General features: G+C 50.1%; 1 protein-coding gene across 1 annotated transcript; it reads left to right on the top strand.

The window, feature by feature from the left end:
* The first annotated feature begins 781 nt into the window (after positions 1-781).
* Positions 782-14,588, top strand: Tubb6 (tubulin beta 6 class V). Its single transcript, XM_090353429.1, has 4 exons — positions 782-906; positions 1,073-1,181; positions 2,766-2,876; positions 13,191-14,588. The coding sequence occupies exons 1-4, from the start codon at positions 850-852 to the stop codon at positions 14,264-14,266; spliced, it is 1,353 nt and encodes a 450-aa protein (XP_090209555.1). The 5' UTR covers positions 782-849; the 3' UTR covers positions 14,267-14,588.
* Positions 14,589-15,532: the final 944 nt, after the last annotated feature.

The raw sequence follows: 15,532 nt of genomic DNA on the forward strand, positions 1-15,532 counted from the left end.
GATCCCTAGGCCCCAGGGCCCGCAGGGGGAGCGTGGGGTACCGGACTCACCCCGCCCGCGTCCCCGGCTCTCACCTCCCGGTGCTGGGCTTAGGGCTGAGGACTGCAGTGTAAAATCGGGCTGGGCAGGCAAGTCCGTGAGGCTCTTATCTCCAGGGAAGCAGCAGAACGCGGGGCTGAGGCGCAAAGGGGAGAGGGACCGACCCGTGCGCAAAATGTCCGGCAAGGGTTCAAGACCCAGTACCGAGGAGAAAGAGACGAAAGGCCTGGCGCGGCGCTGCAGCTCTGGACGCCTGGAGGTTTCCCTGCGGAGCCTCGGCGGACGGCGTCCCCGCCAGGCGGGCAGGCCGTCCCGAGGGACCCCAGGGCGTCCGAGCAGGGAAGTCCCAGCCCCGGTGAACGACCCAAAGCCTGCACGTGGAACTGCGGGTCCGCTGGTTGAGACAGCACTCGGCGACCGGGAGGTCTGGGCCGACGCGGGAGGCGGAGTCCCCGGGGCCACCCTCCGTTCCGACGGCCGGCTCCCGGGACAGGCGCGGGGCAGGCAGGGGTTCCGCGGAGGTGGGGGGGACCCAGGGACCCCGCAGCACTCCGCCGCAGCGGACCCTGCTGGCCCCGGCGCGGCGGCGCTGGATCGGGCCCCCGGGGCCCGGGCTCGCCGGGGCTTCCCGCGGCCCGGCCCGGGCTCCGGGGAGCCGCCGGGGGCGGGGCGGGCAGCAGGCCCCGCCCTCAGCCCCGGGTCGCGGGCGGGGGGCGGGCGGAGGGCGGGGACCTGCGCCGGGCGCCCGGCCCGCAGTCGCCCCGCCGCCGCCGTCGGGAGAGCCAGCCGCCCGAGACAGACGCACCCGCCATGAGGGAGATCGTGCACATCCAGGCGGGCCAGTGCGGGAACCAGATCGGCACCAAGGTGGGACGGGGAGGGGGGCAACGTGGGCCCGGCCTCCCCGCAGACCCCGGGGCGGACCGGTCCCCGAGCGGTGGGGCTGCGCCCCCGGGCCGGGCGGGCGGGCGGGCGGGGCCGGCGGGGCCGGGGCTCGGTCCGGTCTGACGGTCGGTCTCGGCCCCCCTCCTAGTTTTGGGAAGTGATCAGCGATGAGCACGGCATCGACCCGGCCGGAGGCTACGTGGGCGACTCGGCGCTGCAGCTGGAGAGGATCAGCGTCTACTACAATGAGTCATCCTGTGAGTAGCGGCGCCCTCTCCCGCCGGCACCCCGGCCGGCCGGTCCCCGTCGCAGGGCTCCGCCCGGACCGCCGCCCCTCCTCGCCCGCACCCCAGCTCTCCCCTTGGGGCATCCCAGCCCCTTGCCGCCTGTCCTCCCGGGGAGTCTGCCCCAGGACACCCCGTCCCACCCCCTCCCCATCCCCTTCCGGACCCTGGTCCAGAGCCGGGGACGTCCCGGGCCGAGCGGGCGCCCCGGGGCGGGGGTCTGAGCGCTGCCCCACGCCCGGCCTGCAGGGCCTCCTCTCCCCTAGTTGAGATGCGGGTCTTCCTGGGGATCCCGAGCCAGGATTTCCAGACACTCTGGGAAGCGACTTTTTCGGGAGCTTTGCTGTGTGGAAGCAATGCTGCAACGCCAGGCGGTCCTGAGCGAGGCACAGGAGTTGAGTGACATCTGTGCCTTGTATCCACATGCGGGATAACCGCACTCCTGTTTGTCCTTTCTGTCAGTCAGTCTGTCTGGTCTTCTTCATCCACCCCTTCCACAGTGACCACCTACACTCTATCTACAACAGTTTTTGTTATAAAACGGGGGGCATGGCCCTCACAAAACAAAAACCTAACACGCAGAACATGGCAGGTGCTCCCCTGCCCTCCCCCACCTCTGAAACGCGCGCGCGCAGAGTGGTCTGGAGTCACCAGACCTTTCACCCTCAGCTGCTGACTGTCCTGGGAGGAGCCAGATACACGAATCACTGGGGTTTTGTTCATTTAAGCAGCTACACCCAAAGGTCTGGACACTGGGGCACAGCAGATGGATTTCCAGGTGGCACCGGGAAATTCCAGTGCGCACTGCACTTCCTGTGGCTTCAGCCCACGCCCTTCCCTCGTGAGGGGGTGTGGGCTGTGCTTCCTGTGCGGGACCCTCTGTTCCCCATCTTCCCTGGGAACAGCTGCCTCCCCAGCTGTCATGCAGTACCGCACAGAAACACTTCTGTGTTTGTATGAGTACCGGTACGGGGCCTTGAAGATGTCACTTCCAGCATTTTGCTGATTAGTGGTTGTCTTGTGGACTTCCCTGCCTTGGCTGGCTGGCTTTGAAATGCAGTCTTCCTATCCTAAGCCTCCTGATTAGCTAGGATTACAGGTGTGAGCCATCCGAGCCCAGCTAGAAACATTCAACCTCATACAAGAGCATATTTTTGATCATGCCTGTAAGGAGATGTATATGCAGCCTGCAACTAGGGTCCATGCATGAATGTGTGTGCATTGGGGAAGTTCCAAAAGGCAGAATGTCACAGCATCATACCAACTTGATGCGGCATGTGACATGACTCTGTTGCAACAGATTCAGTTTATTTCCACACAGCTAAAAAGGAAAAAACTGCCCAAAGGAAAGAGAACTGGAAAATACAGTAGTCAGGAAGCAGTCAGAAAACCGGAGTTTGTATCCTGCCTCTTCCTGTACTAAAGTTAAGATTTGGTGACCCTGCGAATCTCAGCACCTCTCTGAGAAGACCAATCCCTAAGCTAGTGAAATTCTAAGCTAGTGGAATTTGCTAGAAACCTTGAAGTAATGATTGGACTTTTCTTTCTCTCCTCTAGCTCAGAAATACGTGCCCAGGGCTGCCCTGGTGGACTTGGAGCCAGGAACTATGGACAGCGTGAGGTCTGGACCTTTTGGGCAGCTCTTCCGGCCTGACAATTTCATCTTTGGTAGGCTCCATCTTCAAATGTTTTGTTGGCTGACTTATTTGTAGTGTGGGAGACTGAACCTGGGGCCTTGTACATACTAGGCAACTACTGTATCCTTGAGTTTTTGTTTTTTGAGACTGGATCTTCTTACAGAAACTGGCCTGAAACTGGAGATTTTTCTGTTTTCACTTGCTGAGGACTGGGTTTCAGGCGTGCACCACCAGGCTTAGCTCCAGTACATCTTTTCTTTCTTTCTTTCTTTCCTTCTTTCTCTTTCTTTCTTTCTTTCTTTCTTTCTTTTTCTTAAAACATCACAAGATTGGGAAAATAATAAAATGGAAACCAATAGTCATATGCTACATACCCCATCCAGACTCATCACATGCTGAATGCTGGACTTTTTCTTCTGGAAAGTTAGTTTACTTTTTATGGGGGCATTTTTGAGATCGTGTCTTAATTTATGCCCTGGCCAGCCTGCACTGAGATCCTATTTCTGCTTAATCAAATCTCTAGAAAGATAGGAATTCAACTGCACCCACCCATTGCTCAAAATGACATCTTTCTCTTGCTTTCATCCCCTCCCTTCCCCCCCCACATACCTCCCCAGGTTGATCTTAAATCCCAATCCTCTGCTCTCTGCTTCCTATGTAGGAAGGATTACAGGCTTGAGCCACTGTGCCCTGCTCTGTTTGAAAAAACAAAAAACAAAACCTGAGAGACAGTTTTAGAAATTAGCTTGTTGTTTCCTCTCTCATTACGAAGCTATTTTGCCTTCAGATTGTGGTTCTTACACTTGTCATTTTAACACGATTGTGTTTATACTGTATCTCTTTCCCTCTGATCTATAGGCACTTAGTTGTACTGTTTCCTTTCTAAAGACTGACAGCATGTGAGTTTTGCTTTATCCTCCCTCCTTTCTAAGTGACCATGGAACCACTTTGCAAACCCCCCCAGAAAATGCCGGAATCAAATGAGGTGTTCCTGTCAGATAGTTTGAAAGTTTCCCACCTGTCAATTCTTTTTTTTTTTTTTTTAATGCCAGTACTAGGACTTGAACTTAGCACCTGGGCACTGTCCGTTAGCTCTTTTGCTCAAGGCTGTCACTATTACCATTTCCAGCCTTTTGCTGGCTAATTGGAGAGAATTGTCTCCAATTCTGCCTGATTGGCACAATCTTCAGAGCTCAGTTCCTGAGTAGCTTGGACTATAGGCATGAGCCTTTGGGATAGGGCTCCAATTTAGTACAACTCATATTTCTGTGTGTGTGTGTGTGTGTGTGTGTGTGTGTGTGTGTGTATGAGGGTGTGTTTCTGGATATTGAACTCACAGCTTCTTGCTTACTAGTTTGATGCTCTATCACTTAAGCCATAACCCTAGTGCCTTTTCGCATCGGTTACTTTCAAGATAGAGTCTTGTTTTATGGCTGGCCACGGCCTGGGATACAAGCTTCCAATTTGTCCTTCCCTTTGTCCCTGGGGATGACCGGTGTATAGCACCATACCTAGCCAGTGGTTGAGATGGAGTCTCAAACATCTATCACCTGATCTTTGCCTCCCAAGTAGCTAAGATTACAGGTTTCAGCCAATTTCAAAATTATCACTTTGTGTGTGTGTGTGTGTGTGTGTGTGTGTGTGTGTGTGTGTGTTTGGAGTTTGAACACTTGAGTCACTTGGTTTTGTTTTGGTTTTTTTTTGCATAGAGTCACTAGTCTAGTCTTAAACTTTTCTCTGGGCTGGCTTTAGATTACAGTTTCTCTGCCTCCAAGTAGCTGAGCTTGCAGTTGTGTACAACCATGCTTGTTTTGGCGATAGGGTCTCACTAGCTTTTGCTCTGGCTGGCCTCAACCTGAGATTGTCTATTCTACCTCTACGTAGTGGGGCCTACAGGTATTTCCACCATATCCAACCCTACTTTAATTACTGAGTAAGATACTCATCTAGAGGGGAGCAAAAGTATATGTATATTACCAACAGAAAGACCTCAATCAATCAGCAACTATATCTCCCATAGAACCTTAACTCTTATCGGAAATGCTTGGGCACTGAAGTCTTTTATTGTTTTCTTTTCTTTTCTTTTTTCTTTTTTGCAATTTGGAGATGGTCATATACACATATGATGCTAAACACAAAATTAATTTATGTTTCATACACATAGCTTGAAAGTCATTTTTTTTTGTCGGTCATGGGGCTTGAACTCTGGGTCAGGGCATTGTCCCTGAGCTCTTCAGCCCAAGGCTAGCACTTTACCACTTAAGCCACAGCACTACTTCCATTTTTCTGGTGATTCGTTGGAGATAAGAGTCTAGTGGACTTTCGTGCCTGGGCTGGCTTTGAACCTCATCCTCAAATCTCAGCCTCCTGAGTAGCTAGGATTTCAGGTGTAAGCCACCAGCACCCAGCCCTGAAAGTCATTTTGCACTTAATTTTAGGGTATCTGCATGAGATATGGTGTGGTTTCAGATTAGGAAAGCTGAGCCTGTGTCTGAAAAAGGCAAAGTGTCTTTTGAAGCAATGTGGAGATGTTAAGCCTGATGATGTAATGGCAAAGAAACTGAATACATCGTGGGGAATTTACATGCCAGATCTCTCTGTCTCTGTCTCTGTCTCTCTCTCTCACACACACACACATACATACATACAATATTAAAAGAACAAGTTCCATACTGCAGCACAATATTTGCTGGCCCACAGCAGTGTCTGAGGACCCTTAATCTGCTTGTAGTGCCAGCAGAGGGTGACGTTCTTTGCCCATTCCAAGGGCTTGTTCTCAGCTCTGGTAGAGACCTGGCTGGGGTAACAGCCTCACATTCTGTGTTCTGAGGAGGGAAGGGGCTGGCCCCTCCCCATGCAGGGGAGCTAATACTCATGCTTGCAGACAGACTTGTCCCGACCCTACCTGGCCTGTGCTGTTGGGGCAGAGCAGCTGCATGGTGTTGGGGTAGTGACTACATGACCTTGGTGTTTCAGTTGATTCCATCTTTATGGGGATGGAGGGGGTGAGGTTCCATAGTGGAGCCCTTATCTGCATATGGGGGTTCATCTTCAGCATCGTGAGGGACAGGAAAAGCTTTTCTGTTTGGGACATGAAGCTCCCCAACCCTCCAAGCTCACAAGCTCACAGACCTTGTGAAAACAGGCATCCAGGGGCTGTCAAAAAAAACCTCCTCCACCTCTGGAAATATGAACATCTGGTTCAATCCCAGTTTCTTCCCCTGAGGATCACTCTGAAAGTGTATCAGTGTTAAAAGGCCCAATTTCCTCAAATGATAAAGGAGTATATCATTTGATATACTGATATTTGAACTCGGCCTTACAGAGCTACTTGCTTGGCTGGTACACTAACCACGTGAGCCCTACCTCCAGCCTGGCTTTGGGCTAGTTAGTTGGAGATGAACTTTTCTGTACTGGCTGGCTTTGAACCGTGATCCTTTTGATTTTATCTACCTGCCTCGCTGAGAGGGAGAGTGTATACATATCACCTCAGCCAGCTGTTTGTTGAGATGGGGGGGTCTCAACTTTTTGTCTGCTGGCCTCACATCAGTCCTTTCAATCTCCAGCGCCTGAGTAACTAGGATTAGAGGCACAAGCTACCATACTTGCATTATTCTTTGTGAGTAGGAGGTAAGGGAGTCCCAGGTCTTGAACTCAGGCCTTGACATGTTCTGACTTTTTTTGCTCAGGCCTGTACTCGACCACTTAAGCCACACTTTTACTTTCAACTTTTTTAGGCAATTTGTTAATTGGCAAGAAAAGTTTTCATTATTTATAGAGTTCTGAAATGCCATCACAGATTACTTTCACCTTTTTGCTGGTTAATTAAGGATACAAGTCGCATGGACTTTCCTGCCAGTGATGGCTTCAAACCTCAGTCCTTACATCTCAGCCTTCTGTGTAGACAGGCATAAGCTACCAGAGTACAGCTGTGGTATTCTCCATAAGAGCAAAATCTGCTACCTGATGAGAGAAACTGTTCCTTATAATTGGCTATTGAAAGCTAAGGAATTAATCACATATTATGTAGGTATTAAAAGATCACTCCTGTTATCCTAGCTGCTCAGGAACTGAAGATTGTAGTTTGAAGCCAGCCTGGGTAGGAAAGTCCGCCTCTACTACTACCAAATAGTGGAGGTATGGCTCAACTGGTAGATTGCTAACCTTGAGAAAACAAAACAAAATAAAACACCTCAGGGACAACACCCAGGCCCTGAACTCAAGCCCCAGGGCTCTTACTCCCACATACACACACACAATTTACAGATCAGTGTCCAGTTCTACATTGTTTATAACATTCAAACTAAATCTTTTTCTATTCAGTTTCCTGTAATATTAGTAATTTATTTCTTTAAAATAGATGGTGGACATTCATTGTAATAGCAGTGGTAGCCTTTGGTGTGTCTTCAATCTGTTCTAAGGTGTCTTAGGTGTTGTTACGGAAAAGGTGGTAGCACTTGGTTAAAAAGGTGAATAACCCGAAGTGGTACTGTGGCTCATTGTGGTAGAGTGCTAGCCTTGAGCCGAAGAGCTCAGGGACAGTACCCAGGCCCAGAGTTCAAGACCCCAGGACCGACGACAACAACAACAAAAACCAATGAATAGCCCATAGGGCTGCCTTTGACGCTCAGGCTCAGGGTCACCTGCCCCAGTCCTGGCTGTGGCTCTGCCCCCAGGAGCCCCACTCCTCACCTGCTGACAGATGAGCGCACTCAGGACCTGGCGAGATTTCCCAGGCAGCCTCAACTTTATGAAACAGACTCATCACAAACTAGTGAAGTTGAGGGACTAGGTGCTCACAGCAGCAGCTGCAGTGATTATAGTCCTTCTCTTTGGTTTCACTTGAATGAAAACATACATCTGAATCAAAACAATTAGGCAGACATAGAGAGTGACCATTTAAAACTGGCCTCCCAGCTGGACCCTGATGGCTCAGGCCTGAAACCCCAGCTACTCAGAAGGCTGAACTCTGAGGATCATGGTTTGAAGCCAGTCTGGGCAGCAAAGTCTGAGAGAGTCTTATCTCCAGTTAACCACCAAAAAAACCATAAGTAGAGCTATGGTTCAAGTGGTAGAGGGCTAGCCTTAAGCAAAAATGCTAAGGTATAGTGCCTAGGCCCCAAGACCAGAAACAAATGCTAGAAGAGAAAACTAAAAATAAAAGGGCTTTCTAGTTGTCCCTCTACACCTCCCAGAATGTTAGGAATGATTCTATATTTGGCATTCAAATTGTCTCTAAAATTGTTTTCTTGAATATTTGCTTTAGTCAGATGTTGCCTATGTTTTCTTCCTTTCGTTCTTTTTCTTCTTCCTGCCTCCCTCCCTCCTTCTTTCTTTCTTCCTTTCTTTCTCCCCCTTTCTCTCCCCGTCTCCTTTTTTCCCTCCTCCTCCCTTCTTCCCTTGCCCCTCTCCTCCTTCTTTCTCCCTTCCTCTCTTCCTCTTTTGTGCTGGAGATTATACTCTGGGCATAGATAATTGCTTTAGCACTGTAATAAACTCATAGCCTACTATTTCTATTTTTTTTTTTTTTGCCATTCCTGGGCTTGGGCTCAGGGCCTGAGCACTGTCCTTGGACTTTCTCAAGGCTAGAGCTCTACCACTTGTGCCTCAGCACCACTTCCAGCTTTTTTCTATGTATGTGGTACCGAGGAATCGAACCCGGGTCTTCATGCATGCTAGGCAGGCACTTTAACCACTAGGCCAAACTCCCGGCCCCTACTATTTCTATTTTTTTTGTTTGTTTGTTTTTTTGCCAGTCCTGGGCTTGAGCTCAGGGCCTGAGCACTGTCCTTGGACTTTCTCAAGGCTAGAGCTCTGCCACTTGAGCCTCAGTGCCACTTCCGGCTTTTTTTTTTCTATGTATGTGGTGCCGAGGAATTGAACCCAGGTCTTTGTGCATGGTAGGCAAGCACTCTACCACTAGGCCAAACTCCCGGCCCCGCTATTTCTATTTTTTATCCAGGATCTTTCAAGTTTTTGTGTGTGCTGTTCCTGGGGCTTGAACTGAGGGCCTGAGTGCTTTCCTTGAGTGTTTTTGCTCAAGGCTCCTGCTTTGTGTTTGTTACAAGCGCACATTTGTTATGGAGAAGGCTACACTGCTTGGCTAGACCCACAGCTCCACTTCTGGCTTTTTGCTAGTTAGTTGGAGAGCACTCTCATGGACTTCCGTGCCCATGGTTGCCTTTGAATTGTGCTTCTCAGCCTCCTAAGTAGCTAGGCACGAGCCACTAGCGCCCATCTCAGTGTAGAATTCCTAAAGTGAAAGCTGCTTTTAGTTTGAGTGTCTAACAGCATGCTTTTCACAGCTGCTTTTCTAGACGAATTACTGGTTGTACTGCAGACATGTCAATTAGATTGGGGAAAGAAAGTGGAGGTACCAATTCTCAAAGCTCTTTAGTGGATTTTGCAACGTCCTTCTAGAAGATTCAGGGCTAGAATCTGGGAGGTAGCGAGTATGTGGAGCCCAAGACTTTATCCATCAATGCCGAGGAACTGGGAGATACAGGAGAGAGGGTTCATAAACCCCCTGGGGAGCCGCTGCAGCCTGGAGTTTAACAAGCCAGAGTCACTGATGAACATAACAGCGAATCCGTGCCAGGAGATGTTCAACTTATGACCCCCCAAATATTTAACTGCTAATGTCTGTTGCTATGAGACAGTGGCAAAATATTTTCAGAGCCACCAGCTTCCTCCTTTTTGTCAAGGGCAGAGACATCGTGGTAGCAAATCATGCTGGGAGAAGCTGCTCACGTGAGCAGGGAGAAAGCCAAGCTGAAAGTCCTGGAACCTACACTTAGAGCAAGATTGATTTTTCAGGGTTTGTATGTATCCTCAGCCATCAGCTATGGTTTCTGCTATTTTACTAAGATGATTCCTCAGCTCTCTGCACAGTTCTGCATGGTTTCTTGCAAAGCTGTGAGAGTTTTCCACTGAGTGGCAAGTACAAGACTAGCCCTGAGCTGCGGCTAGCTTCAGATATATATACATATATATATATATAGAGAGAGAGAGTGATATAAATATATAGATATAGATATGAAAGTAGCCTGGCTTTGTTCCTCTGTGTGTCTGTGTTGGGGGTGTAGGCAGTCTGCTGAGCTGCTGGAGGTTTACAAAGGACAATGACCAGTTTTGAGTCTAAAGCAGCCAGACAGGCGCTGGTAGCTCATGCTTATAATCCTAGCTATTCAGGAAGCCAAGCTCAGGGTTCAAAGTCAGCCTGGGCAGACAAATCCCTGACACTGGTTCCAATTAACCAACAAAAAGCCAGGAGTGGAGGTGGCGTGACTGTAGTGCTAGAGTGCCAGCAGGGGGAGAGAGGGGGGGGGTGGGAGGGAGAGAGAGGAGACGAGGAGACACAGAGACACAGAGACAGAGATAGTGGGACACGGATGCTACTGTAGTTTCAGGTGACCATTCTGCTCTCCAGAACTTAACCTTTCCTTGACAGAAATGTGTTTGAATACATTTCTATTGCAGATGTAATAAAACTAACACTTCAGTGTCATAACACTTAGGGAAATGCTTGATGTTTTCATTATAAAGTGAAAGCACACACACACATGCGAGATTCAATCATGTGTGAGAAGCCGGGCATGCCCGGCCCTTCTAATGATGGTTCCTGGAAGGAGGAGAGTTAGGGTGTGGTCACACATGTCCATACATGCACAGGGCACATTTGCTATGACAGCAAATGCTTCTGTACTGTGCATGTCCTGCAGCCCTTTCACACTCACATAGACACTTAATAACTTCCCTAGAGGCATGTTTTCATATCACATTTTCCCCTAGATTCTCGTGAAATGCATGATTGTTAAGTGAAAATTTTATTAGCAGCATATGTTGAAGTGATCCCAGCTTTCAGAGACAGCCTGTTTTTTTTTTTTTTTTTTTTTAATTGTTTTTTTGTTGCTGGAACTGGGGCTTGACTCCAGAGCTTTGGCACTATGTCTTAGCTTTTTTATTCAAGGCTGGTATTCTGCCACTTGAGTCATAGCCCCTCTCCAGCCTAATCTTTGTAAATTGCACTTTAATTTTAGTTCAGTTTTTTTTTTTCTGCCAGTTCTGGAGCTTGAAGTTGGGGCCTTGAGCGCTTTCTTGATTTTTACAGTTTGAAAGAAAGAAAAAAAAAACTGGCATATAATCCTAGCATTTGGGAGCTATATCCAGAAAAGATTTTGAGGCCAGCTTGGACTATATTGTGAGACCCTATCTCAAAAAAACAAGAATTGCTGGTCATGGTTGGCCCATACCTGTCACCCTAGCTACTCAAGAGGCTGCGATGTGACCTTCATGGTTGGAAACCAGCCTGGCTGATCTGTGAGACGAATCTGCAGTTAACCACCAAAGAGCCAGAAAAGGGTCTATGGCCTAAGTGGTAGAGTGCTGGCCTTGAGCAAAAAAGCTCAGGCACAGGGCCCAGGCCTTCAGTTCAAGCCCACCACACACACACACCCACACACACACACACACACACACACACACACACACACACACACACACACGTGCACTTGAAAGAAATGAAATGAAAACAATGAGGGGAAAAAGCCATTAAGATAACTTTTGCTAGATCCCTAAGTAAAGCACTTGCAATTTACAGGATTCAAAAGAAACAGAAGGGCACAGAGTTAAGAGAATTTCCTTTCTCCTCCAAGCTGGGTTTTCACATCCAGACTCTTTCCAGAGTTGATCACTGCAGATTCTGTTTCTTTTGAAAACTTTTTTGTGCATGTGCAGAGATGGCCCCTTGAATTCGCTGTTGCACTGCTGAATATGTGGTCTCCTGGCCTCAGCCTTTCCATCAGCCAGAGCTGTGCTTGTGACTGGAGAGAGAATTCCTTAGCATAATCACCATCGTGGATGTCATTTTGCACATGTGAAGGTTTATAATTGCCAAGTCCAGGGAACTCACTTTTTGCTCAAAATTAGCATTCTACCATTTGAGCCACAGCTCCGCTGTTTTGTTTTTGTTTTTTTTCTTTTTTCATTTATTGTCGGTTGTGGGGCTTTAACTCTGGACCTCAGTGCTCTCCCAGATCTCTTGAGCTCTTCCTGAGTAGCTAGGATTACAGATGTGAGCCATCTCATCCGGCTCCGCTCTGGATTTGGCTGGTTAGATAAGAATCTCATGGACTTTCCTGCCCAGACTGGCTTTGAAGCTTGATCCTCAGATCTCTACCTCCTGAGTAGCTAGAATTACTGGCATGAGCCACGGGTGCCTAGCTGATTTTCCAGTAGTTTAAGAATGAAAAAACTCATTGCCAGATCTTGTCCCATCTCACAATATTTAATACTCACCTTTGTTTAAATGAACTAATTGGAAAAAATAATACTAATCATAACTTTAAAAAACAATCTACTTCCTAGATTTATTTTTGATTTTTATATCAATTCTATTGAACACATTTAACAGAATATGAGGACTGTTTTTGATGCAGTACTGGAGTGTGAACTCAGGTCCTTGTGCTTAGAAGGCAGTCACTCTAGCACTTAATCCACACTACCAACCCCTTTTGCTTTAGTGTCTCAGATTCAGTCTTCTCTAGGTTCGGGCCTCAGACTTCTGTCCTCTGCCTCCTGCACAGTTGGGATTACAGGCATGCATCCAACCACCCTCTTTTGATTTTGTTTTTCAGATAGATTTTGCTACCTTTATTGCTACTGGCCTCGAACTGTAGATCTTCCCATCTCTTCTCCCAAGTAGCTAGCTTTCAGGCATGTACCACCAGGCCCAGCTCACACCTGTAATTCCACCTGTTACCTGAAGAGGCTGAGATCTGATGCTTATGGTTCAAAGCGAGCCTGAGCAAACAAATCCTCCAGTTTACCAGCAAAAGCCAGTAGTGGAGGCTCAAATGATAAAGAGAGAAACAGCCTTGAACAAAAAAAAGCTTAAGCAAAAGTGTGAGGTCCTAAATTCAAGCCCCAGTATCTCCCTCTCCACCCCTCCCAAAGAGAGAAAAAGAGGAAGAAAGGCAGAGAGAAAGAAAAAAAGAAAGGGAGGGAGGAAGTAGGGAGCGAAAAAGAAGGGAATGATTTCTGCAAGCGTGATTCTGGATGATGAAGCACTATCAAGTATCTCTGATTTGAAAACGAACTAGGTCACACAGGTTGGTGGTGTCCCTTATCTGAAAACTCCTGGGGCCAGGAAGGGCTCTGTGTGCCAGGATATGTGGATTTGCAGATACAGGAGGCATGCGCACTTACGCCATCCATCTTACTCACACAGCCTCTGGCCCTGGGTGGCCTCCATTTCCTAGCATCCCCGGGGCCCCGCGATGGGGAGCCCGCCCTCCCCCGCCCCCTCCCCCCTCCCTCCTCACCGGGGCTGTGGCTTGTCTTGCAGGGCAGACGGGCGCCGGGAACAACTGGGCCAAGGGCCACTACACGGAGGGCGCGGAGCTGGTGGACTCGGTGCTGGACGTGGTGCGCAAGGAGTGCGAGCACTGCGACTGCCTGCAGGGCTTCCAGCTGACGCACTCGCTGGGCGGGGGCACGGGCTCGGGCATGGGCACGCTGCTCATCAGCAAGATCCGCGAGGAGTACCCGGACCGCATCATGAACACCTTCAGCGTCATGCCGTCGCCCAAGGTGTCGGACACGGTGGTGGAGCCGTACAACGCCACCCTGTCCGTCCACCAGCTGGTGGAGAACACGGACGAGACGTACTGCATCGACAACGAGGCGCTCTACGACATCTGCTTCCGCACGCTCAAGCTGAGCACGCCCACCTACGGCGACCTCAACCACCTGGTGTCGGCCACCATGAGCGGCGTCACCACGTCGCTGCGCTTCCCCGGCCAGCTCAACGCCGACCTGCGCAAGCTGGCCGTCAACATGGTGCCCTTCCCGCGCCTGCACTTCTTCATGCCGGGCTTCGCGCCGCTCACGGCCCGCGGCAGCCAGCAGTACCGCGCGCTCACCGTGCCCGAGCTCACGCAGCAGATGTTCGACGCCAAGAACATGATGGCCGCCTGCGACCCGCGCCACGGCCGCTACCTCACCGTGGCCACCGTCTTCCGCGGGCCCATGTCCATGAAGGAGGTGGACGAGCAGATGCTGGCCATCCAGAACAAGAACAGCAGCTACTTCGTCGAGTGGATCCCCAACAACGTCAAGGTGGCCGTGTGCGACATCCCCCCGCGCGGCCTCAAGATGGCCTCCACCTTCATCGGCAACAGCACGGCCATCCAGGAGCTGTTCAAGCGCATCTCCGAGCAGTTCTCCGCCATGTTCCGCCGCAAGGCCTTCCTGCACTGGTTCACCGGCGAGGGCATGGATGAGATGGAGTTCACCGAGGCCGAGAGCAACATGAACGACCTGGTGTCCGAGTACCAGCAGTACCAGGACGCCACCGTCCACGACGGGGAGGAGGCCTTCGATGACGACGACGACGACGACGACGACGACATGGACGAGTAGGGCGCCACCCGGCCGCGCGGGGGCGCACGCGCGCCCCGGACTCGCGAGGGTGTCGGGTGCGGGGCCCCAGCCAAGGCCGCCTGTAAAGAAGTCTCGGCAGCCCTACCCGAGCACAGCCGACCCGAGGTGGTGCGCTGGACTTGGAAGCCATGGGCAAGAGGCCTTCAGGGCTGAAGAAACACAGCTTGAAGTATCCAGCAGGGGAGGCAGGGGCGTTTCCATCCTTGGGGATGAAACCTGAAGCCGCTGTTGCCTTATTTGAATATGCAATAATATGGGCTCGAAAACCAGCTATCCGTAATAAAAATGCTCAATGTGTTTCCTTGTTGCTTCAGCTGTGCACTTAGTTATGGTAAAGAAGTTTGTGTGGTTACGGGGTCCAGAACTGGCCACTGGCCTCTCCCTTAGCTGCTCCTACAGTGCTCTGAAGAAATATTTTTGTGCCAGTGCTAGAGATAGAACTAAGGACCTCAGTGCTGTCCCGTGTTTTGTTTTTCCTGAAATTGGCACTCTACCATTTGAGCCACAGTTCCATTTCCAGCTTCTTGGTAGCAAATTGGAGATACAGGTTCTCATGGGTTTGTCTGCCTGGGCTGGCTTTGAACCTCAATCTCAGATCTCAGCCTCCTGACTAGCTACCATTATAGGCATGAGCCATCATCCATCAGTGCCTGAACTTGTGTGTGTGTGTGTGCTCGCACGCACGCTGGTCCTGGGACTTGAACTTCGGGTCTGGGTCCTGTCCTTGAGGATTTCTGCCCACGCCCCTTTCCCCTCAAGGCTAACACTCTGCTACTGGAACCACAGATCTACTTCTGGCTTTTTGGAGGTTTATTGGAGGAGCTCAGACTTTCCTGGCTTTGAACTGCCATGCTCAGAACTCAGCTTCCCAAGTAGCCAGGATTATGAACATGAGCCACTGGTGCCTGGCTGGAAAACTTTTCTTAAGCAGGTCTTAAAAGGTGGCTGCCAAAACTTCCATGAGCTTGGACCAGGTAGTACAGGTAGTGTTAAGACCAGCCCACTTGCTTATTCAGCAGCACTTCCCCATTTTCTGGTGGTTAATTGAAGATAAGTCTCATGGACTTTTTTTGTGTTGGGGCTGGCTTCGAACCACAATCCTCAGATCTCAGCCTCCTGAGTAGTTAGGATGAGGAGTGTGAGCCACTGGTGCCCAGTTGATGGGCTTTTTTAAAGGTTTTATAGCCACAACTTCTATGAAAGGCCTCTTGAAATCCAATTTGGCTGGATATGACCATATTAGCT

Source organism: Megascapheus bottae, chromosome 19 (assembly GCF_031878675.1).
Source record: "Megascapheus bottae isolate mThoBot1 chromosome 19, mThoBot2.hap1, whole genome shotgun sequence".
Classification (NCBI taxonomy): Eukaryota; Metazoa; Chordata; class Mammalia; order Rodentia; family Geomyidae; genus Megascapheus; species Megascapheus bottae.

Excerpts from the sequence above, each read along its gene's own strand:
- Tubb6 (XM_090353429.1), top strand. The coding sequence starts at position 850 with ATGAGGGAGATCGTGCACATCCAGGCGGGCCAGTGCGGGAACCAGATC. Across the intron at positions 1,182-2,765 it reads CTACTACAATGAGTCATCCT|CTCAGAAATACGTGCCCAGG; the intron begins GTGAGTAGCGGC and ends TCTCTCCTCTAG. Across the intron at positions 2,877-13,190 it reads GCCTGACAATTTCATCTTTG|GGCAGACGGGCGCCGGGAAC; the intron begins GTAGGCTCCATC and ends CTTGTCTTGCAG.